At 39.2% G+C, this 26,270-nt stretch overlaps 1 protein-coding gene across 1 annotated transcript in view; it reads left to right on the top strand.

The window, feature by feature from the left end:
• The first annotated feature begins 460 nt into the window (after positions 1 to 460).
• si:ch211-113g11.6 (uncharacterized protein LOC559008 homolog) overlaps positions 461 to 26,270 on the top strand; it is a 38,180-nt gene continuing 12,370 nt past the window's right edge. Inside the window, exons 1-10 of the mRNA XM_051406580.1 lie at positions 461 to 865; positions 7,985 to 8,124; positions 10,714 to 10,776; positions 14,253 to 14,348; positions 14,656 to 14,761; positions 18,304 to 18,411; positions 18,790 to 18,929; positions 20,515 to 20,693; positions 22,615 to 22,720; positions 22,956 to 23,157. Coding sequence (XP_051262540.1) covers positions 787 to 865; positions 7,985 to 8,124; positions 10,714 to 10,776; positions 14,253 to 14,348; positions 14,656 to 14,761; positions 18,304 to 18,411; positions 18,790 to 18,929; positions 20,515 to 20,693; positions 22,615 to 22,720; positions 22,956 to 23,157 — 1,219 coding nt within the window. The 5' untranslated portion in view covers positions 461 to 786. The remainder of the gene's footprint in view (positions 866 to 7,984; positions 8,125 to 10,713; positions 10,777 to 14,252; positions 14,349 to 14,655; positions 14,762 to 18,303; positions 18,412 to 18,789; positions 18,930 to 20,514; positions 20,694 to 22,614; positions 22,721 to 22,955; positions 23,158 to 26,270) is intronic.

The raw sequence follows: 26,270 nt of genomic DNA, 5'->3' as shown, positions 1-26,270 counted from the left end.
CTGCTGATTCATTCCCATTCAGGCACTCAGGCACTATTGACACATATTGATTAGACATTACAGTAGAAGCAGTTGCTGAGGCAATATAATTATTGGCAGTTGGTGTGAGGGCTTGTGTGCAAACATAAAACGGCCTTGAAAATGGCATATAGGCTCATATATCATACATCATCTCTGAAATGAATGTGACATTATGAAATTCAGTAAGTCTGCATATAAATAAAGGCATGTTAATTGTTTATGTTATTATATTTCTGGGCTGAATTAAATATTAGAAAATATGAAATTTTAAAAGCTGGAACCTGGATGGACGGATGTAAAATGAAAACAAAATCAATGAAAAAAAAAAAACAAGAGGAGTAACATCGTTTTTAAAGGTACAGTCAGATGCAAAAATATCTGTTAAAATCATCTTTCACTATCAGCAACAGGTATGACGCGTAATCCTACACGCTTGTAATTGTCAGCCAAAAGTGGTGTGTTTGTTGGCAATTTTTGCAATCCCACTTTTCATCACTGCGCCCCCGTGGAACGACTACACTCCCCCCTTTTGCCTTTTGTTTCCGAGGTGGAGCCTGATACCCCGACTTCTCCGAACTGAACTGCCGGCGGAGCAGACGGACAAGATAGGACTGGGACCAGCAGTCGGTGGCACAGATCCGGGACGCAGTAGATCGGGGAGGGACCTTAAAGGCGGCTGCAAGGGAAGAAGAGGGATTTTGTGGAGCGCTTCGTACGGTGAAATCATTTTACAACCCGGCTACACACGGCAGAGCTTCAAGAAAGATGAATTCTTTCATCCTGCTGTCGCTTTTTGCCACGGTTATCGTCGGAAAGTCACCCCGGCTGAAATTTGTTGTGCACGGTAGGCAGAGCTGTATTTTCTCTGTTTTTACCACAAGTCATTAAGCCAATTATTGATGTCGCCAAGCATGTTTTATTAATCTATGTTTTGTGTATGGTAGGCTAATGAGACTAATGAATGGGTGAATGGATGGAGGGATGGACGGATGAGTGAATGAATGAATGGAGTGAGAGTTTAGTCACGAGATGATGTAGCCAGTTATTTTCCAGTTCTTCTCATTGACCCATGTTGTCTTGTCCTTTGCAAAAGCCGCACAAACAGTACCAATAAAGCCATATTGACGCGGCTACCTCTGGATTAATCTCTTTAAAACACCGCCCTCCCCCCACAGAGCAAGTAGTAAATTACGCGCTCCACCATTCAGGCCCCCCACACATGTTCACAGACTATAACAGGATCAGCATCTGGAGGAAAACTAATTCTATTGTACTGTGTCAGTGTTAATAAGAGATCACGAACAGAGTAAACCTGTGAGCTGAGTGTTTTCTGAGCCAATTTGTGTCCATTAAAATTTCAGGTTATTTTGTACACAAAGGCACATTTGAATAATTTAAATCTGATTTGTGCAACTTGTGGCTTTTCTCCTCGTCTTTTTGACAACTTCAGTGTTTGCTTTATCTCAGTGCACTGAGTTCACTGTGTGCTGGTCTTTAAAATGCACCATGGCTGGTTGTTTATCAGTGAGGAGCACCTAGGGTCTAGGCTAATTTGCGACCGTCCGTCCATATCCTCACCTCCTCCAGGCGCACCGAGCTGGATAAAACCAGAAGCGCTCAAAAACAACCTCTCCCCTGTCTTCTGGAGGAACACTGGGGCCAGTTCGCCCTTAACGCAAGGCGAGGCTGTAGGCTAATCTTTAAACACCCGCCTGCCACCGCCGAAAAGCATTACTGTGAAATATGACTCTTTGGAGGTTGACACAGTCACTGTAGCTCCCGCGTCCTTGCGGAGCTGCAATGCGGGACACGGCAGCTGCTTTCACACTGCAGCAGAGGAGCCCGGTGGCTTCAGGATTGCTTTAGGGAAGCAGCCGCCATAAGTGCACAGGCTACATGTACGAATATACTGACATGAGAGGGAGAAAGGGAGGGGACAGCAATGAATGGAAAATTCCTAGCAGACTCTTAGTTATCTATTCCACTCACGCCTCTTTACATCTCACACAGTCCTCTAATGTATTCAGCAATCAGTGGAGATGGGGGTTGTGTGTCAAGTTATCTGTATCTGTATCCCTCCCCTCCCCGCCGATGAGCACAGTACAAAACGCACAAGATGACGGCCCCGGACGTGCATGTCATATCAATCAAATTCGTTGTTATGCAATTTCAGGGTGAGCTATAAATGCCTGTTGTTAGGGCGCGCGCACACGCACACGCACACACACACACACACACACACACACACACACACACACACACACACAGTGTACAGGTAGAAAACTGTCCGAAGAAATCCATCAAATCCTTCAGGCGCAGTTTAAGCCTGAAGGAGCTGGCGCTGTTTCAGCACCACGGACAGCGCCGAGGTCCTCAGACGGTAAAATGTCCTCACTTTGCACGTTTCCATATACATTCAAGGATTCAGGGATTTAGGTTACAATTGGATTTAGTTTAAGAGTTAAGGGAGGACATGCTGTCGTGGCTGGAGTTATTGTAGGGGTTCAATTCAATTCACTTCAATTTTATTTGTATAGCGCCAACAGAAGATATCTCAGGACACTTTTCAAATAGAGCAGGTCTAGAGCAAACTCCTTATAACACTGGTTAGGGAATACATTACATTGCATTGATTTGGCAGACACTTTAGTGCATTACACCTCAGTAGGAACAAGATGTCATCTGAGGTTGTAAGTGCATCCCTTCCAAACAAACAACTAAGAGCAAACAAGCACAATAAATTCTACTTTAATAAATGTAATCATTTCTAGTTTTTTACAAAACTGTTTTAGAGAGTTTAGTCTAGCCATATTTATATAAATTGGATAGACAAACTATTACACCTCTCAGTATAATGCAGTGCAGTTCAACAGCACCATAAACGACAGTCTCCGCAATGCCCATTAAGTTGAATCAACATGCCTCTGAGGCTTTTCAACAAATACTGACTATTGTAACCTTAATGAAAGTAGGACTTATTTCAGGTCTATAATAGCTTTATCAGGTGTTCTTAAACTCAGTGCCGGCCTGCATACTGTATATATGAATAAAACAATCATCATCAACAACATGGAATGGGCACATACCGTAGAAGAACAAATTCTAATTAACATTGAATAATATGAAAACAAAAAAATATTGTTAAAGCAGCATTACTGTTTTGGTGCTGGGCAGATGGTGTAAAGTTAGTTAATTAGAGCTGTTTCTCTGAAAACAAATAGTCAGCCGAAAGATGTGAAAAACTGACCGTTCTCATTCCCAGGTCATCAAATACTGACACTTTGTCATGCTCCTCAGTGTCTGATACAGACACACAGGGTACAGTTTAGCGTCTGTATGAGACACATTGGGCTTCAATGTAAAATCCATCCATGTTAACTGATGTAGTACAAAGAGCAAAACACCTGGAGTCGGTGGGGTGGATGGATGAGTCAAACAAACACAGGAGACTGGGGTTTGTGCCCCATGTGAAACCAAAAGTAAATGTTAAGTTATTTTAAGTTTTAATTTAAAAAGGCTTTCTGGGAGCCTGGTGCTTCTCATACAAGCGCTAAAAGGGTGCTGCAGAGGAGGCATGACAAAGTGTTGGTATTTGACAATCAGGGGTGAGAATGGTTGATAACACTCTCTGTGAGTTCATCACTACCACCAACCCCTTTCACATTACACATAGACATTAAGCCAATCATAATATAAAAATATCAATTAGTGTAGCTTTAATACAAAATTATAACACTAACAATAGAAATGTTGAATATATATATATATATATATATATATATATATATACACACACACGATTGTGTAAAAATATGTGTGTTTGTTCAGGTGGGAATATATGAGGATGGCTGGTAAAAGTGAGAATGTATTTTGCTTCTCTCCACTTCTTTAAGGGACTGCAAAGGGATTATATTTCGGATTAGGTAGGGAAAAGGGTAAGAAAAAAATTAAGTCTGCCTTACTTTACATTTTGTGTACCTCTTTTTGAACAGAGAGAGGGAAAGGACAAACACAAAGAGAGATGATCTAAATCAGAGATGTAAAGGAGGAGAGATATGAAGAGAAATACAAAGAAAGAGAGTGAGTAAAGACTGAAAGAGAGACAACAGCTCATCTCAAGGCTAATTTGACATCTATGGCTGCATCCTAAATACCAGAACATTTTGCCAAAGTTCAGCTATCTCTTGTGTTGACCTTCTCTCTCAGTTGAAGGCCGGAGTACCTCAGTACAAAAACCCTATTGAACCATGAGCCTGATAGATTTTCTTGTCAAGTCCAAAACGGAGGACCTTGAGATCCATCCACAAAAAAACTTTGCATTAAAATATTCTATGTAAATGAAATAGCAGCTGTTATGGGATCTGCTGGTGCGAAACAGAAAACAAAGTTGATCATGTGTTCGACTTTGCCTCTGCTGTTTCTTTTCAATACCCAGAATGCTTTATTCATTTGCAAGTGGAAAATATTTTTAAAAATAACATCTGTGCTTTACTCTTCTTTAATTAGAACATTTCTAAGTGCAATTAAGATTTGTTTCTTTAAAAGTGGCTCACTAATTTTAAAATGTTTTAAATTCATTCAAGGATTACATGCTCCTCTGAGGGTAAATGAACTCTGCAGGCCCTGACTTTAATGAAGCCTTTTTTAGAAAACAAGCTGGAAAAACAAGGCTGTTTTTCTCAGTTCCTGAAAAGCTGACCTTTTGAAAATTCAAGGATTTCACTGAGCAGCAATGATTAAATGTCTATGCAAGAAAGAAAAAGAAACATGCTCACACATAGAGAGTGCAAGAGAGAAGTCAGGAGTTACAATTACATCTAGAATAGGACATTTCAGTTGTATATGTGTGACCCTTTTGAAATTCTGTTAGGAAAGACACTGTTAAAATGACATGTGTCTACGTGCTTTTGGTTGTTTAAAGAGCATCTGACAGTCAGGTGTTTTGTTCAATCAGGGATAGGTGGGGGAGGAGATTAGCTTTGTGTTTCATTCATTGTTGCTCACCTAGACGCAATGCGTTTGTTTCTTGTGTTTGTGCCTAAGAAACTCATCATCCTTTCTTAAGAAACATTTGCAAACAAGATTTTTTACAACATTTTGAAACCTGAACTCTTTGTCAATGTTTATTTGCTAAAGTAGCAGTCTAATTTTACCCTGTTTATTAATGACACATTACTGCCACCCGTAGATGAGTGGAACAGTGTGAATACGTTGGCAGGAATGTGTATTATGTCACCTGTCTGCTCATCCTCATGAGTGTGTACGAGAACAAATTAATTGGGGACCCACTCATGAAAACATTGCTCACTAATTGCTACTGGTGGTCAGAATCTCAACTGGGTACCTATAATGTTTTAAACCAAGTTCTGTTACACTGTATGATACTCTTTACAGAAATGGTACAAGAGTTTTAAAACTTGAAGGGTAAATTTAATGTAAAGCATTGACAGTATATAATTAGTGAATAGAGCTTCTGGTTCTGTAAAATGAAGACTACGTGAAAGTGTCTTAAACCTGCATTCTTTCTAATGGCCAGCAAGGGGAAGCTCCATGGGATGCAAAACAGAAGTCTGATAGTATTGAGTCTCTCACTTGATTTATTACCTCAGTAAACCGTTTTCCTAATTGCTTTATGTTCTCAGTCACTAGTTTCAAGTCTTCTTTAATACAGCATGATGTTCATTTTTCAAATGATGCTCCTATTCAAAAACAATATTTTAGAATACTGTTCATCATAGTACAAGAAAGTAAATGACCAGCAAACCAAGTTCAACCAATGAGCGCAGCGCTGCTGGCTAGAAAAATAAGCCCTGGCAACAGCTTTAATGCCAAAATCGAAGCTTCAAAGTGATACTTCACAAACCACTGGGTGATGTCAGGATAGGGCAGAATGTTGAGACAGTTTGGATGAAAGATATTGGCCATCAATTTCATTATTATTCATTATTTTTATCGCACATAGCGAGCTACTAGCTCAGTTGTTTGTAGTCTTGTCAAATATATTAAATTAAACTTAAAAAGGACTAGCAAGAAAAATCCTTAGCCAGCTGCTAAAGAAACAGCTTATTATAAGCTCTTTAGCATAACTGGATGCTGGTAGGGCGGTATATGTTAACACCAGCTGCTATTTTCTATTTAGCTTTTGATTTTGATTTTGTTTGAGCTTGATGTCTCTCTTACAGAAGATTAACCTTTTCTCTGTTGTTGAAGCCAGACTGAATTAACAGAGGCATACTTGCAAAGCTATAAAGTTCTGCTTGTTAACTTCTTAAGTAAATATTTATGCCAATCTGTGCTTTGCCAGCTACAGGGTGTTCCTCTCGAGATTGTCAGACAGGGAAATTAATATATATGTTCTTACCTAAGCCATCAGCCACACCTTCCTTGTGTATTCCTCACTTCCTTATGAAGTACAAGCTTCATCAATTAGATTTCTGCCAATCAGAGAGGCCACTGTTTCCATAGAAACTTAGTTGGTTGGCTAGCAACCTGTATCAGTGATCACCACCACTTCATCTTGGCTTTGCTGTCAGACTGGATGTCATTTTTTATTTCAGGGATAAGAAGGAAATCATCACAAATACCATATAACCATGACCTGTATAATCACCTCTTGTCATCACTAGTGTATATCTTTATATTGAAAGACCAAGAGCAAAATGCATCATTGTTGAAAATGAAAGGGGAAAATGAAAGCTGTAGAATAAGTTAGTCATTTCTGACTTTATTCCTCCTGTTTTTAAATTTCCTGGTTTTGTAATATTTTCTGCTACTCAAATTCCTTACAGTATATCATTTTATCTATTGCCAGAAGCCTACAGGTAGCTGGTTGCTCTGCTGTGGAAGGTTTTAAACTCTTCAGACTGAAATTTATTGAAATTTCTCTTGACAAAATAAATGGAAAAATGTACTTTTGGAGCAGAGACCAAATGAAAGAAAAAGGCTGGCAGATCCATTAAAGGGCTTGACACTGTGATGTTTTATAAACCCCCCTTTTAATTATAGCATTCATAGACAGGGCAGTTTTTATATCGTCAAGATGACTTTTAGTACATGTTTTGCATGCCATGTCTTAAATAGTAGCAGTGATTTGAATCTATTTTTAAATGCAGGCACAGTTGGCAGTGTAGGTAAGTGTGAGTCTGATTGGATGGGTGAATCAGAAATGCCAAAATGAACTTTTGAGCCTTCTGGAGGTGTCCTGCGTGTAATTCAACCAAGCATGTGTGATGGTATTTGCCCACATGATTATTTCAGTGATATTTATGCTCCCACCAAATGCCCTTTTCCTTTAACATCCAAGCCAGGTTTCTGTAAAGTCTCCCTGTTTAATCTGAAATCACAAAGGGCAGTAATGTCAGATCGAATGTTTGGGTAAATCAAACCAGTTCATAGGCAGGAGTCCTTGAGCTGGTTCCCATATTGACTGCAGATTAAATGTAGATTAAAATCCAGAGGTTTGGCTCTTTGCCATCAGGGCTTCTAGAATTGTATTCAAACCGCCTGAGGAGCTTAGGCTGGCTAAATCTGGATCATCTTTTTAAATAACTTCCTGAGACTCAATTTTGCTTTCATCGACCTTTTATTATTGTTGTATGACCTCTACTTTATGAATCTTTTTTATTGCAGTACCTTGTTTTTTGTTGTTGTTATTGTTGCTTTAGCTGTTGATTGGATTGATTCCCTATCATTTGAAAATTGCTTTTAAACTGTTTTTGGAAAAATGTTGTACTCTGTATTCCTCTGCTTTCTTATTCTTAAAGATTTACTTAGTACTAGTAAAAATGTGTGGCAGTAATGTAAGAAAATCTGGTGCTGTTGTTGATTTTTGTATTTTTTTAGTTCAGTTCATTTGCATTCATTCAAAAACATACATTTTAACAATCAAAACAACAACAATGTACTCTAGCAAGGCTCTTGTCTGCCAGCTTGCCTCCATAATATATCTTGTTATGATCCACAGAGCCCTCCAGGTTCCACTTCAACAAACCTGAGAATTACATCAGCATGTACCACCAGGAAGGGAGTGACACGCTGTATGTGGGCGGCCAGGCGATGGTCTACGTGCTGACGTTCACTAACAGAGGGGTCCGCGACCTACAGGTATACTTTTAGATCATTTTGCTGATGTGTACACAGATGCTCTAAAGAGATGTTTTGGGGGATTTAATCTCTCAGCTCCAGACAGCTTTTTGTAATGGGGAACCACTCTGCTGCCATGTAGAAAGTAGATATAGAATATTAGTTGCCAGACACCAGTTGAAATACTAAATACTGCCAAGCTTTTATGTCTGTCTACTTCAAAAGACACTTTGGAGATGCACAACATGAAAGCAGAGAAGAGACTGTAACAAGAGTTGGTACAACTACATGTATGTTTTCAGTTTTATTGCCTGATGAAACCTCCCTTACTCTCCTGTTGCAGTTGTTAAGGTAGGACAACTTACACCTTTATCAGCCATATTGCTACGTGTGACGTCACATACAGTAATTCCCAGCATAGCTCAGCCCATCTTCAGCCTGAGCAGACGTCTAATCAAGCAGATTAATCCAAAACACCTCTGTGTGTGTGTGTGTGTGCGTGTGTGTGTCCAGGGCCTTTAAGTCAAGTTAATTTTATTTACAAAAGCCAACATTACAAACTTGTCTCACAAGGTCCTGGTTTGATTCTCAAATAGGCACTGTAGAGCCCTTTGCTCCTGCCTCGCTGTCTCTGCTGAGGTGCCCTTGAGCAAGGTTTGACTGGGCAGCTTCCAAGTAATGATATGTGGGACTGTGAGAGCACAGACCAATAAACCTACTCTGGATAGCATAGTTGTTAGAGATTAGACTATAGTTTGAAGAGATATTACTCTCTGTGTGTCATGCATGGATCTGGAGCCAACAGGTAATTGGCCTAGCCTAACATTAGCCTAGCTTAGCATAAAGACTGGAAGGAGGTGGGAACTAGCCAGCAGCTACTTTGTGGTTTTATGGGGAGTTACGTGCCATAACTATTTCTTACTGTCAACAGACTTCCTAAAGTTCTGTTGTCCCAGCAGCCAGTGGAGAATTGGGGGGATGGATAAATGATAAATTGTCGAGAAACAGTTACAGCACGTAAATGGCTCTATAACTAAACTGAACTTTTTTATAATTTTGTTTGTGTACACATTAAACAAACAGATATGTGAGGTGTTGGTAGCTTTTGAACTTTGGAGAGAGCCAAGCTAGCTGTTTCCTTCTGCTTCCAGGCTTTAAGCTAAGCTAAAGTAACTTTATCCTGGTTTCAGCTCTATGCTTAATACATGGATATTAGATCATCTAATTTTCAGCAAGAAGTGAATAAACATATTCTTAAAATGTCTGGTAACTTGTGGCTGGTTAAAAAGAGTACCTTTTTTTGTGGTAAATAGCCAGTACATTTGTCTCTATTTGAGGTCTTCTTGGGAGCAATTCTTTCAAATTTCTTGTTTAAGTTTTAGTCATCATAACCTCAAGAAAAAGTGGACATACAGTAGATCAAAATTCCACTGCATTTCATGGAATCAACCTGGCTCCAAATCAATGTTCGCTTGATGTAAATGAGTTTAGTTGCAACTATCTCAGGGAAAGTTTTTAACATGACAACTAAGTAGTAAGTAAAACTAAACTTCTTACTTTGAAATGTGTATTCCCGCAAAAACTGTTTTCCAGACTCAGCTGGATAACAACAAATATAGTTGCCCTCTTGCTGTGAGGGTGAACCAGTAAGCCAGAGGGCAGAGAGAGACGAGACAGCTGGCCTGCCACTGACCCAGTTCAGCAGCTCAGGGTCGAGGAAGTTGGGTCATGCATACATTAATGAAGCTACACCTATCTCTCCCCGTGAGGAAAGAAAAAAACTGACAGAGCTAATAATGTCAACACATAACATTACACAGTGTGTGGGCAGTGTCAGCACTGACTGTCCTGACAAATTGAAGAGACTGTAAGCTTGGTGTTTTCATCCAATATGACTATGCCCTATTTTTCGGAATGATTACAGGCTTAGTGTTGGGTTTTCCTCAGTGCAGACAAAAAGACAGGTGGAAAAACAATGACGTGTTTGGCATTGAGGGACTATTTTGATGTGTGATGATGTGTTTTTCTCAGTCACACAATTAAGTGACATCTTGTCAGGTTGAGTCATTTCCTTTGCAGGTTGGTTTGCTGAAGTATAACAGTGAAAAGAAAAAAACAGTTTTCAGTTCTTAAAAACAGCAACAGTAAACATCAACTCATGATGTCAGCCACATGGAACGAAAGAGCGGGTGCTTCTTTTCTAAGATTCAACAATTGTAGTGGGAGACATTTAAAGGTTCAAGAAAATCTACTTTGCAATGCAGAAACAATGCTTGTTTAACTGAAGGGTACAAAGCTCAGCAGTTTTCTCAGAAGGATAAATTAATTCTGCCTTTTTGCACCGTTCTATGCTCTTTCCACCTACATATGCTGATTGCAACAGGTTCATGGACATGCTTTTGGGGGAATTCTGGGAAATGTGAAGAACAAGAGCTAGGTAGGGGTAGGAACGCAGGGGTAGAATAATAATGTAAAAGAAAAAAATTCCTTAAATGCAGTGAACTTCACAGAGTAACTGTGTTTTAGCAGCTGTAGCAGGGTTGCTGTTTTCATGCTGAAACAGGAGTGTGTAAGAACTTGGCACAAACTAATCAGTCCTCCCTCCTACAGATCCCAGCGGCATCTGATCAGACTGCAATTGATACCTGCAAGGCCAAGGCTGCACCACTCGAGGTAGAAGCTCATCCTCACTGTCAGCACCTCCATAACATCTGCAAAGCACTCTCCTCCTCCATCAGTGTATAATCATCGATATCATCCTGTTTCTCATCACTGTCACCATCATCATCATTTGCACTACAATGAGGTAACAACAGTTTTATAAGATCATATTTTTTTAGATTAGGTTAATATTACTCTTTTCCTATGATTTAAGAGTGCAAATAATTATTAAATATACAACAAAGACAAACAAATACACATCAAATGCTAATTTATACAGATAAAATTACACAGGAGACAGTTTTACCTCAAAACAAACAATGCACAGATGAGTGAACTGTTGATAATAGCAGTGAATAATTCCATTAGGTTCCTTAGAGAGACTAAGAGAATACCGGGAGTTTAATACAATATTCAACCTGAAATAATTCTACGTACGTGGGAAGCTTTAACTTAATATAAAATGCTCCGAGGCTAATGAATAATCTTAAGAAGCACAGGATACAGTGTTGCTTAATATGCTGCTTGTCATAAAAAAATAAAGAAATCCTAATGACAAAAAAGACAGACTATGGCGAATGGAGAAACAGATGTCTTTGTATTTAAAGGTTGTACTTTAAATACCAGGACCAATTTTTACCATTTTACATGAATGAATAATTCCCACATCCATTTTGATGAATTTTATAGTTACAGGAAATTAACAAGATCATTAAAACAAATTTTGCATTTATACCCATGTCAAATTATGCATTTGCTCCATGACAAAAAAGGGAATTCATTTTTACCTTGCTGCTTAACCAAATTGAAATACTTAAAATATGACTGAACTCTTTATCATAAGTTGAGCAATATTAACACTTAGCCTCTGAATAGTGTGTATAGAACCAAATGCCTGTGCGACCCCTGTCCTTGCTGCTGTTCACTTCTGTTTTTTGAGTGTATCAGGAACAAACCTGCAGGAACAGTGGTGGGTTCTACCTGTGATGTGATTTTGCCATAGTGGTCACAGTCAATATACCAGGTCACATGATGCCCACTGGCCCCAAAACATTTAATAGAATCCTTACTAAAAGGATGGATGTGATGAGAAATGTATCTGAACATCACAATCAATGCTAAAATGTTCATACCTAAGTAACCTTCCAAAATATCAGCATTATGTGCTCAGCAATTTATTTGTAGAATAAGTTAACCAGTTCTCTGAATAAATCCATGATTAGGTTTGCATTAGTACATCTTGCTTACAAAAGTGTGTCATTCCCATTTTAACACACATAATGTGTAAATGCAACATTGTCAACTGGAGTATTGTGGCAACCATGAGCATATTGTCATTCGGACAAGAGTGCTTTTGCAATTTAAAGCGATTCATTCAATTCATTTGAAAAAGTGTTAGTGGAGTTATGGCACAAAACAAAGAGGGCACTGTTTTTCCTGCACAAACAGAGCTAAAGCTTCAGAGTCTGGCAGTGTCAGATGGTGGAAAATTATAACATCCTGAGTGATGCAGTAAGTCTTCCCCAAAAAGGCCAATGGTGCTGGGAAGTAGCAGAGGAGGAACTTCCTTCAGGAATAGACAGCCACATGGTTTGTGGGAAAGCCCTGGAGTGAGATGGACACAGGAGGCTAACAGTAGGTAGCAATTTGATAGGCAGACTGTATTTCCAACAACCACACAAATCCACAATGTTACTGGACTGCTGTCCACCTTCAATTTGTCCAGAGTCACAAGATCTGGACTCACAAGATCAAAAAATCAATGCTGGACCAATCAGCGTCAAATGAGAAACTAATAGCAGCTACGGTTGAGCTATGGGCATGGTTTAACTAGGTGTGTGCGACAATGCATGGGAAAAGTGGCTGCTCAAAAAACTGAAGAGTATTTCTTCTTTTTTGAAAGAAAAGCAAATAACACCACTGAAGGCTTTTCTCTTCTCCTGAAAGCTTGGTCCGAGTTTGACTACATTATATGGTGTGTTGATCTGATTGGTTGAAGTGATAGACAGATGGTTCATTTAACTCACCTGCTGAGTACCAAAGTCAAATATGGTCCAGGTTGAACAGAACAAGAACAAATTTTAAATCTTGCTTTAACCTTATACAGTTAAGGTATGGTCAAGGTTAAGGTATGGTTGCTGTTAGGAAACTAAAACACTTAAGGTTAGGGAAAGATTGATTTTTATAGAAAGGTGAATGTTAATTGAGTTCTGCAATGAGAGGTGATCTCCAATTTCCTGTATGAAAGTCTGACATGCTACATGCCTGCACACCAACCAACCTCCAAAGCCTTACTGCCTCGCTACATAAAGGTCGCACTACTTCCTGCATGGGAACCGAACTTTGGCGTTGGACATAAATCATGAGGTGCGGAATCACTGAATATGAATAGAATTCCTAGGGATACAGGGCTGGTATTCAAATGAGCGTTGTTTTTTAGCAGTGTTGAGAGCTTTTTGCCAAGCAGTGCAGTAAAATATAAAGATGCATCACAAGTAGACATTAGTTTGAGGTTGAAATCAGCTATTGGCCCCGGAAAGACACGTCCACAACTACACAGACTTACATTGTTCTGTACACCTAACCCTTTAAACCTAATTCTGATTTTATGACCTCAGTCCTAGATTTTTGTGTGGACAATGGAAGGCAGGAAAACTCATAGTTCATCTCAAGAACATACAAACTTGCTTACACTCACACACATTTTACCCAGCCCACCCACCTGCCTACCCATCCACGTACCCATCCACCTACCCAGCCACCTACACATCCACCTACACATCCTCCTACACACACTTACACAAGCTCTGGCCCTGTTTTTGGATTTAGTGATGTACTTCCTCCGTCTCCAGTTTTTGCTAAACTTGTTTCCATCAGAATTTGTGATTTGATTGTTTTCTAAAAAGCACACTTTTGATAAAGAAATACTACAAAAACAAACATGAGCAACCTAAAACCAGAATTTGCCCCTTAAGGGAATACTCAGTATTCATTTTCATCCTCTATCCACTATTTTCCTGGAGATAGCAGTCCATTTTCTGTACTTAATGAATAAGTGATGCATATGGAGTATTGCAGTGTTGTACTGCAGGGCTAAGCCTCCTGTGTGCTGTCTGCCAAAAGTGTTCAGAGCATGGATCGCGTCCAGTTTTTTTAAAATCGCTCTCTGAGCAATCCGCTTTTTCTCTCCTAATCTGTTTTGTGTTGTACTCTTGCTTTGTTTCTCTATCCCTCTATTCCACCTTCCTCTCTTTCTGTTTGTTTTTCTCAATCCCTTGGTCTCTCTCTTGTTTTCTCTCTCCCTTTGTGCTGTCTCGTCCTCTATAATCACTTTTCCACATACTCTCCACTGTTTTTTCCCTCTTTTGCCTGTGTCGCTCTGCATCTTTAATCCCTCTCATAATCTGTGTATTTTTCTCCCTCTCCCTCTCGCTTCTGCCTCATTTTCGGCTTTTGTTCCCTTTTTTCACTGTCTCTTTCTCTCACAGCTGGAGTGTGATAATTTCATCACCGTCATTCAGAAAGTAAATGACACAATCATAGTATGTGGTACAAACGCCGGAAGCCCCAGGTGCTGGATGCTGGTAAGAGTTCCTTCAGACATTCCTTGAAACGCTTTTAAGTCCTTTTGCAGCTGCTCCACAAGTCTAAACAGTCTCAAGATTGATTTAAAATTGTTATTTATTACCATGGAGGATGTTTTAACTCTGTCCCCATGGATAAACTGAGATTTAAACTGTGTGTAGTGACATAAGATTACTCTGAGTGTTGGGTCTTGGGATAGTAGCCTGTATAATGTATAATGCATGATGATGCATGCCTGGAAAGAACAGGGTTTAAAATACTAGACTTCTTCCAGGCTCAAAGGTTTTCTCCTCCTTTTCCCGGCAGGTAAATGATACTGTGCTGACTGACGTCCAGGGCAATGGACAGATAGCATCGGCCTCTGACATCTCACCACCTTACCCTTCCCAGAGGTCCATCAGCTTGCCTGCAGGTAGCAAAAAAGAAAATTACAAGAGTTCATGATTCAGTGGGAGGAAAAGGAATAAAACCTTGAGTTTTGTTTTGCTGGTGAACCTGATTAACCTAAATAATCTGTATCTGGAGGCAGATTACAGGTGCATTTAGTTAAGAAAATTGGGTCCTGCGTGGTTAAATGTGAAGGATTTGTAATTTAAAGCTTATTTGATCATAGGTGTCCCCTTTTGAATTTAGAACTGATAGGATGCAATTACCTTACATGTTGCCACAAGGCTAGAAGCCAGCGATCAAGCAAACCACAACAGCTAGCTAGCGAGGTTGTTTTCTACCTTACCAACCAAAAATAAAGCACACTGAAGAAAACACAGCATTTAAACATCAAGTATCACAATGAGGCTGTCAAGAAAACTAGTGGTTTGTGAAAATGCATAATGTTTACTGATGTCAGGAGCAAAACTGAACATTACGGAATCTCAAGGTTCTCTAAACTCAACAAAGTTAACCCCTATTTGAATGAGGTAATTGGGGTAAATTAAAGAATGGAGTTGTTTTTCCAGATTGAAATCTCAGTTAAGTTTTGTACTGTCACCATTTCAAAATACTCACCTTCTTTTCCAAAGGTGTCACTTTTTCAAATATCTTATTTTGGAACAAAGCCACCTTCAGCCCTTTATATTAACTTTGCTCATTTGAGTCGAGAGCAGCAGAGCGACACTTGTGAGTCCCGGGTTCCCAGGAGCAATCTGTCTCTTATTATCACTGTCTATTCATAACATGCAAATGAGTAGATGCTTTTGCCTAAAGTACCTTACAGTAGAGAACCAATCCTCAGCAAGATAAATGTGCTAGTACATGTTAATAGATCATGTTGAAACATATGCACATTTGTACCTTAAACAAGATATAATATGTTGTCTACTATTACTGCAAATTAGAGGCCGACTGTTTAATCAGTTTGGCCGATCTGTCCACGATACAAGACAGGCAGATAAGGAGGACACCAAATGCCCTTGGGGACAAAATTGAAAGTGTAGCAGAAAAGAAACCTGTTATTTTACTTAACAGTTTGGTGTTATCTCTTCCAGATAATCCAGCAACATAACTATCCATTCCTGAAATTAAATCAACACTAATGGTTTGTAAGAGCAGCATAAAACAATGTAACAGGACGTGCAACTGGCTTGTCATGAGCCAAGGAACAGCGCATCGCTCATAAATAAGTAGCATATATTCCAACAATGTAATCCACCAAATCACACTTAAGGATATTCTCTTACTCTTGATTTAATTCAGAGCGACAAAGAACATGTTTAAACGGCATGGACCATTGTCTTACCAGGCTGCTGCAGAAGTGAAGGGCATCATGCATGACAACCCCAAAAAATCTGACTAATGTGGTGATAAAAAGGATAATTCACTTTTTGCATTTTTCGCAAATTATAAAGCTATGATGATTATTGTGATGATGACTATTTGTTTCCAACTCTAGGAAACTTATCTTTATCTGAAAGGTTTTATTTTAACATCAGAAACAATTGCAGTATAATTTTCCCCATACAACTTAAATTTATCTAAATTTATCAATACATATTGAATACATAAAAGTTAAAAATACCTATGGTTATTTTATCGTCCTTTAAAAATCCTTTATCGTTCAACCTCTACTGAAATGTAAAACATCTTTCAAGGTTTCTCTCTGCCACTTTCAAAGTAAAAGTTGGGCGAGATTGCATTTGTTTTCATTTTGTACATCACACAATTCTTCAAAGAAATCAACCACAGGAAAATCATTCTGAGTTACTACAAACAGAATTGAAAAGGTTGAGTAGCTTTTGAATCAATCTTACAATAAAAGGAAGCCTCACTTAAGCAAAGACTACCGAGCGAGTCCTTATCAGTGTTAGAGCCTTGCTTTACAAACACTATTTAGTGTTGTATTTATTTTATAGCAAAGTCAATTGTTTTATTTTATTTGCCCCCCCCCATTTTCAAATCTGCCTTAAAGGGCTATATAGTATACAACATCTAAATTCAAATATGGAAAAACTCCCTGTCTACCCTGTCTTATTACCCCCCCCAAAAAAAAACAAAAAACGCTAACAGTAAAAAAAAAAAAAAAATAAATAAAAATAGCAACCTTACGGAGAGCAACAACACAAGGTCAACATGTCCCAAGGAAAGTCAGAGAGTTGTACTGATTCTGTTCCTGTGCAGATCATATATGTCATTAGTCTAACATCACCGGGGGAATCACACTGCTCTGAGAGCCACACACACACAGGACTCAGCCATCTGCCAGTGTGCACTAAAAAATAATGGAAAACTTTGCTAAAATGGAGCAGTTGTACAACTGACTGCACAAACAGATTCAAAAAGAATTCAGGCAGAACGCTTCAGAGAAAAGAAAGGCTGGACAATGGTCACTAACCAGGCAAATTGTTTTATGAATGAAATGTAATAAAATCAAAACATTTTTTGTCCTCAGATGACCAGAAAAGTTTTTGAAGTCCTAGTGGTTTTGATCAGGCTGACAAATTCTTAAAAATAGCACCATGCATGTTATGTATGTCTATGCCCTGCAGGTTGTGTTTACTTCCATTACCTCCCCAGTGTCGAGGTACACACATATATATCTCAGGAAACTCAATATCTGGCCAAAGTTCAACATCCACATACCACTGACTGTCTGGCAGCCTACATTGTACCAACCATTGTCATTGCCAGTGGCAATCTCTTCAAGGGTTTTATTGTTTTCCTCCCAGCATCACATATCTCCTTATTCAAAGCAGCCACAGTTGGTTCATTTTGACACCTGGCAACAATGTCAAAGCGTACATACTCTGAAAATACAGGTCTGCTAATGAAGTGTTATGTCTGCAAATCCAGCTCCATTGGACAGAATAAAAGGCAAATAGTAGAGGGTGTAATCCATCAATGAAACTCTTAATTGTGTGATTATTGGGAAGTGCAGGGTCACATTAACTAAACAGAGATGTTTGGAATTAAACCGATCTTCCGGTAGTCACAGCACATGATGAGGGACGGACGAATTTAACGCAGATTGGTTGTTTGTGAGAGGTTAGTTTGCACAGCAGGATGTTCCTCCAGATGGGGATCGATTGTTGAAGCAACAAGCCGGCCCTTTGGTTGAGTTGAGCAGCATTCTAATAACGATCTGTCCTAATTAAGATGTTACTGCCACCATTTAAAATGCCTCCCCTCTGCATTGCTATGGAGACAACGCTCTAAGTGGGGTTATAAGAATATAGGGATTGGTGGATGCTCATCCGTGCAGTCTGCCTTGATGTCTTCTTTGCTCTTGTTCTCCTTTTCCCCTCCCCCCTGTTTTTTTATTCTGTCTGTGGCCTCCTGGGCCTCCTTTTTTTCTGTTTTCACTATCTCTCCCTGTGTTTAATGTTCTGTCTCTGTATCTTCCTCTCCTTCAGCTTCAGTCAATCCCCCTTCTGTGTCACTCCAATCTTTCTTGTACCTCGTATTTTTTTACCCACTGCTCACTCTCTCTCCTCTCCCTCCTTTTTTCCCTCGCTGTCTCAGATGGGAGTCTGTATTCTGCTATGTCGTCGGTGGCAGGTCACCCCGGCATGATCCGGCGTACATTTGGCTCACAGAAACTCCTGAAGACGGAGAACATTTGGCTGCTGAGTGAGTAGGAGGAGGGGAGTCGTGCAGAAACCGTAAAGGTTTAGACTAATGAATATGGAGATGGTGGGTGGTACTCTCTCTAAATCACCCACTATCATTCCCATGGGAAAAATAACAAGTAGGTGTATTTGCTGTCATTGTGTTCATGGTGTGGGTCAAATTATTTACAGCAGTAAAATGCAAATCAGACACATATCCACTGAAAGCAGCCATTTACACTCCTGTGGATTCTCATAATTTCCTCATTTTACATACAGTTTAATATTAGCAGTACATTCTTAAAAAAAACCATGACAGTAGAAGATGAAATTGCTTGATCCATGAGACATCTTGAAAGTAAATTGTACCTCAGTGAACATGTTTAAATCTCATCACCAGATCCACAGTTTGCGGGTGCAGCCATAATCCCATCTTCACAAAAGTTCAAGGAGGAAATCTACTTCTTCTTCAGTGAGCTTAACAAGACAGCCAGTGTGGACGAGGAGCCTTACAGGGCCCGCATTGGCCGAATCTGCACGGTAAGAGTCCCACTTATGTGCCTGTGTTTGAGGAAATGTGTATGGATCCAGGTCTTTGTTCCAATTCTCTTTGTACTTTTGCAACCCCTTGTCAGACTGCATGTACAGTATCTGAGGCCAGGAGATTTTTGCGAATATGTGTTTTTGAAAGAAAACCACTGGTTCTAAGTGAATTCCTAATTAAATGAACTGAATGGAACATAACACAAAGTGATATACTGTCATTTATAATTTATTTTCTACTATCAAATTTACATTTTATAAACCATTTCTGTTTCATATACACTAAATCTGCACATACTTTAAAATTGCAGGATTCACAAAAGTTCTGTTGTGCTGCACTGCTCTGGGTAGATTCCTGTAAGCATGTTGTATTTCTTAACTTCCCAATACGTGATGTCAAAGCAGGTGTTTCCCAATCAGCTGTCAAAAGGCAAAACACCTGCTGGCAGATCTCAGATAAAGAAACCCAAATCAAAAGAGAAATGAAAAGAGCAGAAAAGTAAGGTTTAAAATTAAATGTGATGATTATTAATTTCAGATATTGATGGAATTTCTCTGCTAATTAGAGGAATATTCCAAAATCTTATTATACACTTCTTATCTTATTTCGGTTAAATGAGTGTTAAATTACATCAATTTCCTTTTTATCTCTATGCTTTGACATGTCAATTAGTGAGCTTTAGAGCTGCTGGTAGGTGTTCCGATGCTTTTCTCCATTGAGTGTTATAGTCTATAGCTCCAGCACCTCATTTAAAGGTCCAGTGTATAATATTTAGGAGGATTTATTGCCAGAGATTGAATACAATATTCATAAATGTGTTTAATTTAGTGTATAATCACCTGAATATAGGAATATAGAAGCTGTTTATATCTACAGATGAACTGGCATGTTTGTACAGTACCCAGAACAGACAAACCAAAAACTGGCTACAGAAAGGGTCTTTTGCATTTTTCACCTACACAGTTTCCAGGCTTTCTGTTATACTGGATGTAGCTTTGTATTTATTTGTTATTCAAACATGAAATTGGTATTGATCCTCTCGTCTAAGTATCAACAAGACAACAAATTAGCATATGGCCTTTCCAAAAATGTTGTTATTATTCTTTAAGAGAGGTCCGAGCATGTTTAGAGTAGAATTTGTTAGCCTCTGAGAAACTGTCAAAAAGTGAAAAAATACATCTGTCTGATTGTAGCAAGTTAGTCAACAAAACATCCAAGAATTACCAGGATCCTCAGAGTCAAGAAAGTGTGAAAAGCTGGCACATCACAATAAGGATCTAAGGTTAACGCACCCTGGACCAAAGTCTCGCCAGGCTAGCTACCTCTGTGCTACCAGTTATTTAAAGCTATTTATGTTATAAAAGTTATATTAAAAACATCTTAAACCAATCTCTCTGGGTGCAGCAGTTGTTGGTCAGAATATCATATGTTATAATGTCCCTATACAGGAGAGACAGGGAGTCCATGGTGTCACATCTTGGCAGGGAACACAGAGTAAAAATCTAAATCAATCAATCAATCAGAGCCACTTGGCTGCCCTTTAATGACTTTGTTGTCACCGTTCTTTTATGTTATTTCCAGGGGGATGAAGGGGGCATCAAAAACCTGTTGGCAGACTCATGGACCACCTTTATGAAGGCCCGGGTGATGTGCGGTGCAGGAAACACTCAGCAGCAGTACAACAACATGAAACAGGCGGTGGTGCTGACAGCACAGGACAAGAGGGCCGGGGTCTTGTATGGCCTCTTTTCCAACGCATGGTGAGCTGGAACATATCATAAACACTTCCACAGTTTAATTGGCTTAAGGGAAATTACACTGTAAATGGCCTTTTTTTATGCTCTTTGAGGAATTTGTGGATATAAAACAAAGAAAAAACAAAGATGCTTTGTTGTGTTGCATGAAGCTAGAATTATGCTTGTAACTCATAAATGTCTTTGTGAACGTAGTTGGAGAAGCTTGGGTAGCCACACTGTTGGTTGCAGGGGCTAGCAGAGGAGTCAACATACTGATTGCTTGATTCAACTCATGTTGGTTCGAAAGGGAGATAAAAAACAACGTACTACATACTAGTTCAAAAGAACTCATCAACGTCGATGCACGTTCATCTATGTGCAGTCCAGAATAGCATATAAATTGTCAAAAGTAACTCAGTAGCTGCTAGGCTAATTTTAATAATAACATCAGATGAAACCTAATTAGACACTTAACAATTTATGTCTTTTTCGGTTGCTCTGTCCTCACGGATTTTGACACAATACAGCATAACGTAGGTAAAAGACAGATGGATGTACAGAAAGAAGCAGACATGTTGGTTAGAGCCTGCATTGATATTATGGTAAATGTCTGGTTGTCTTAAAGTCTCATCATGATGGCTGAATGCACATTTTAAAGATATTCATCTGTATTGGCAGATATCCAAATTCAGGCAACTGATAAGGATGAATCTCAATTGAAAACCTCAATAGAAGCTTTGAATGTTAAAAAAATGACATTCGAACCCTGCACATAACATGTAAATAATTTAAAGAAACAAACTGGTAACAAAATAAGGCATGCAAACTAAAGGATAACAAAGAAACTGACACTCATCCACCCACAAAGCAGTACACACCACATACCAGCAGCACCTCCTGACATAAACAGACACATAATATACACGCCCACACAAGAAATTCATTTCATCGTTATATCAGATTTTTGAAAAAAAGTGTCTTATCAGTGTTAGTTTCTATTTAATTTAACTGTAACAGCAGTTTTTCATTAGAAAAAGAATCTGCCTAATAATTGTCATACATCTGATAATACAAGTACAAAACAGACTGGTGGAATTTTCTGCAATACGTTTGCCAGAAAATGTCTCTCATTGTTTACCAAGAGAAATAATGTTTAAATTTCAATGACGAATTTGCAAGTGTTGTTTTTTTTAACAAACTCAGGAAATAATCTGGTATCAATCAAAATACATCCAAATTGCTTACTTTACACTTTCTGCAGTTTCTGCGTTCACTATTTGTGATCATTGTACAGTGTCAGTATTGGTTGTTCCCTACTGTTATTTTTATGCACTGAATATGATATAATAGTCTTAAATTAAGTCACTTAGTCAGGGGTCAGTTTACTCAATGATAGAAAAGAAAGGGGGTGCCTTAGGGTAAACGGCTGGGAACCACTGCAGTAAACCAATAGATAATGTGTACTTGTTAAGCTATATTGTTGCACTTTTTACAAAGATAGGTTAGCAGTTTCAACTTGCCTCAGTCTTTGTATTAAGCTAGGCTACACATATCTTGGATCCCATAGAAAAAGGAAATCTTACTACCAAAACAAGGGGAGTCCTAGTATCTGGCTTGGGGGTCAGTGTCTCATCTTGTCAGGGGACACTAAGTAAAAATTAGCATTTGGCTGGTTAGATAGTTAGTTGGTTGCCACTAGCAAATGAGACAGAAAACCTCTTTAATTTAACTGGTCACAAATTTTAGACCTATTCAACTGGTAACAAGCGATATTTGTTCACTCTAAGGGGTCCACTGCCCCATAACAAGTCAACGATCGTAGATATTTACTGTTTAAGGGCCCTGGGTTGGCTGAGAATTTCTAGCTGTTTCCCTGCATGTCCCTATAATGACTTGCCCTACTTTTATTGTGGATGTAATTACCCTTCTCTCTGCCTTTTTTCAGGGGCAGAACAGTGATCTGTGCTTACTCCATCGAAGATATTGACCAGGCTTTCTCCACATCTAAACTGAAGGGCTACAGCAGTCCATTAACTGGTCGCCCTGGGATGGTAAGAAAAATGAACAAGGTTTTTTCTTTCTCTTTTTGTCACACAGATCAGGAAAACAACACTGGAAGCAATTGTGTGAGTCAGCCTTTATTTCAGAGGGAAAAAGATTGAAGTGCTATTTTTGAAAGTCATGAGTTAATAAAAGAAAAGCAATTTTGAGCTCTTTGTCCAAAGGCATTTTGTGTATTCAAGAGCCAAGCCTGCTCTGAATTGATTACATCACTTCTCCTCTCAGTGTGTCAAAAACTCGACAGCGGCAGGTCACAACATCAAGAACCTCGGGGTGATCAGATACCACCCAGAAATTGAGGATGTGATCCGGCCTGTCGGTGTGGCTCCACTCGACCTGCCCACAGATGACCAAATCACACACACTGTGGCAGACATTGTCCTAGCGGTCAACGATGAGCACTACAGCGTCCTTTACCTCGGAACAGGTGTGTGTACATGTACATACGTGTGTGTGTGTGTGTGTGTGTGTTAAATGGAGATGATATCTCCACTTCATTGATTTTGTTATATAGAGTAACAGTGGGAAGGTATGCCTTGTTTCATTATTGAATATGGGACGTTGGGAAGTTCATGATTTGGAAGACTCCATTTTAAAGCTGCATCAATTATTGTCTGGCCACCAGAAGGACAAGAAGCTCCAAAAAACAAGTCGAGAGACATAGCTGTAACATACTAAAAGCTGCTTGAGCTAAACTTTTAACAAACAATAGCCTATTAACACACCCAGGAGACACAGAGCAACGTCCCACCGGAGTTGTGTTTTTCTTTTTTTATGTCTTCTTTTAGCTCTGGATTAGTCTCCACCAAAAAAACTGGCCCTAGAACAATGGTCCCAAAGGTCTGGGCAAGAAAAATCAGTCTCTTTAACTCTACAGTAGATTCTCTGTTTGGAGATGGGCAGGTAGTGTGCAACTGGTTTATTCAGGTTTTTTGCTTAAAACATCTGCCTGCTGCTGCTGGAAATGGGGTTGATGAGAGAGGTGAGACTGAACCAAATGTTGAATCTGCTGTTAAATCAAAACTCTGAGCTTCAAAGAGGCTAGCATGCTCTGCAGAACTGCAGAAATGGTGATAATTCTCTGTAGGTTCGTCCCAATGACAGCCGCTCTCACAATACATAGTCATCTGATTCATTGATTGTTAAAATAAAAGAAATACTTATTGTTGCTGTTTTAAATGAGAGACTTGTTTTGCAACCTGTCTGACCCCGACGGACTGCATTGAAGCAATGTTGTCTCAGTCACAGATCTAAGAAATTAAACTGAGTGAAAAGATATGAGGACAAAAACTGCATAAAATAAGACCAAGGATGTTACAAAATCCTTAAAGCAGGACCCATTTTTGTACATATTTTCTTGCTTATGTCTCTTTGATTCTGTTGGTTGGTCATTCTGGAAGTAAGAGTGAAAAGAGGGGGAAAAATCCTACTCTGCAACTGATAAAGACGAACAGTAACAGAACTTTATCGGGCTAAGTGAGCCAAACAACCCAAGGTTCTACCAGTTCAGCCACACAACATAGACAAGTAAAAAAAAAAAAGACATTTCATTAGTGCTCATATACTGTGCCAAAAAAATAAAGCATAAAGCTGAAAGATTCTTAATTCAAGCACTGGATAGTAGAAAGTGCAGAAGTGACACAGGGTCAAAATCTATTCAAATGATTCCTGGCCATCACACGACTGTTTCTGTTTGATCAAAGCAGCAATGCTGAGGAGCTGCTGTTGCCCATAGCAGTTACTCCAAAAATTGCCTTGAGCCTCAGGGAGATTACCATGGCAACCATCACAAGTCATATGCTCATGTGCGTATGAGCGTCTCACCATGCTGAAGTTCACGGAAAGATGAGAGAGTGTCATCATCTCCACTGCAGCACAATTTCTCACTCCTGCATTGGATAAGTCCTTGTCATTCATCAGGCATTTCTGGGTTGATTCTAATAATAACTTATAGAAAACAATATAGTGTTAAAAAAGACAGGATGACGGCCTCTCACTGAGGGCTTTACTAACTGTGTCAGTAATGGGAGGGAAAGGATAGAGAGCTATGAACAGCAACGGGTCTCTGTGGTGGCCTAAAAAGAAACTAGAGCAGTTTGAGTCACACTTGTATCTGAGGCCAGAAGAACAGGTTGTCCTGGAGATCTGCTGTTCCACACTGACTGAATGTTTCCTGTTCTTTTCTATTTCCAAGAACAGGCAATGTGTGGCCACGTGAAAGAACATGTGTTGGCCATTACCTCTGAATATTTCTGCTCTAGTACAAGGCCTGGATTCCTCTGATGTTTTTTAAATTCTGGTTTGATCGCATTCCTTTTTTCTCCTGTTCAATATTGCATCACCTTGACTTTAGGGCACCAGCAATAAATATACACAGGCTTGTAACAAGTCAAGCTCGTCAATCTGCATAATTAATTTCGAACATGCTCACGTATCTCTACAAATGATGGAGAGAGGCTGCATTCTTGAAATAATCCAATCTTTAGTGAGTGAGGCAGACAGACAGCTCTTCCTGATGAATAGTTGCATTAGAGCAGTTAAACCAATCAAGAATAGATGTGGCGAGCTAGGGTCCACCTCTGCACCACTGACAGTGAAATCGAAGCAGATGCATTTTGGGTAGCCCTGAGACATTAGTCTTCCCTAGTGATGGAAATTCCAATAAATATCTTTCACAAAGACGAGCTTAAAGACAAAAACCGCACCGTTAGCCCTTTGTGCAAGAAAAAGCAATAGCTGATATTAGTCTGAAGAGCAAATATCACTCTGAGAGTTCCAACAATAAATATATTTGCTGAGGGCCAGTTAATGCCTGAATTCACACCTAATCTATTTAGTGCACTAAATTAAATCTGGTTCATTTTTCTTGTTTGGTCTCGTAGGAACACTGTCATTTAAACTCGGTTGCAGGCAAAACAACAAGTACATCGAGTCCACCTTAAAAGTTAAGCAGATGTCTGCTTCCAAACTAACTCTGGTGCGTTCATTTGTGGAAAGCAGACCATCCACAGAGTAATGTGATGGTCTGTATGTGACATATTCACAAATCTAAACCAGGTATATTTACTTGATTTGTGTGCTGATTATAGCAGCTATTTTCTCATCAGGTCTCCTTTCTCTTGATTATATTTGCAAGAGCTCCTGCTGCTGCTCTGTCGCTTGGGCCCCATTTAATGTTTAAAGGAGCACACATATGTCTGTAAGTTTAAAGAGGTTACAAAATGGAAACTGTAAATGTTGAAGGACCATTGTGTAGGATTTAGTGACATCTAGGTGTGAGGTTGCAGATTGCAACCAATTTGCCTCACCCTCCCCTTTCTAGCGTGTAGATCTTGTTCATATAAAGATGTAGTTTCAAGAGACATATATACTTTATTATCTTTTCTGTGCTTAAAAATGTATTTATTATTATATTTCTTTATAGAAATCCTAATATGGAGGACAGCCTAGGGCTACTCCCTTTCTTTCCCAAGGTTCCACATTACCACTCTTATATTAGAGCAGGTAACCATTGCTCTGTAAGGCCCCAAGTAGAGTAAA

This window comes from Dicentrarchus labrax, unplaced genomic scaffold (assembly GCF_905237075.1).
Source record: "Dicentrarchus labrax unplaced genomic scaffold, dlabrax2021, whole genome shotgun sequence".
Classification (NCBI taxonomy): domain Eukaryota; kingdom Metazoa; phylum Chordata; class Actinopteri; family Moronidae; genus Dicentrarchus; species Dicentrarchus labrax.
The sequence above is the reverse complement of the archived record's forward strand: the minus strand, read 5'-3'. Positions and strand labels throughout refer to the sequence as shown.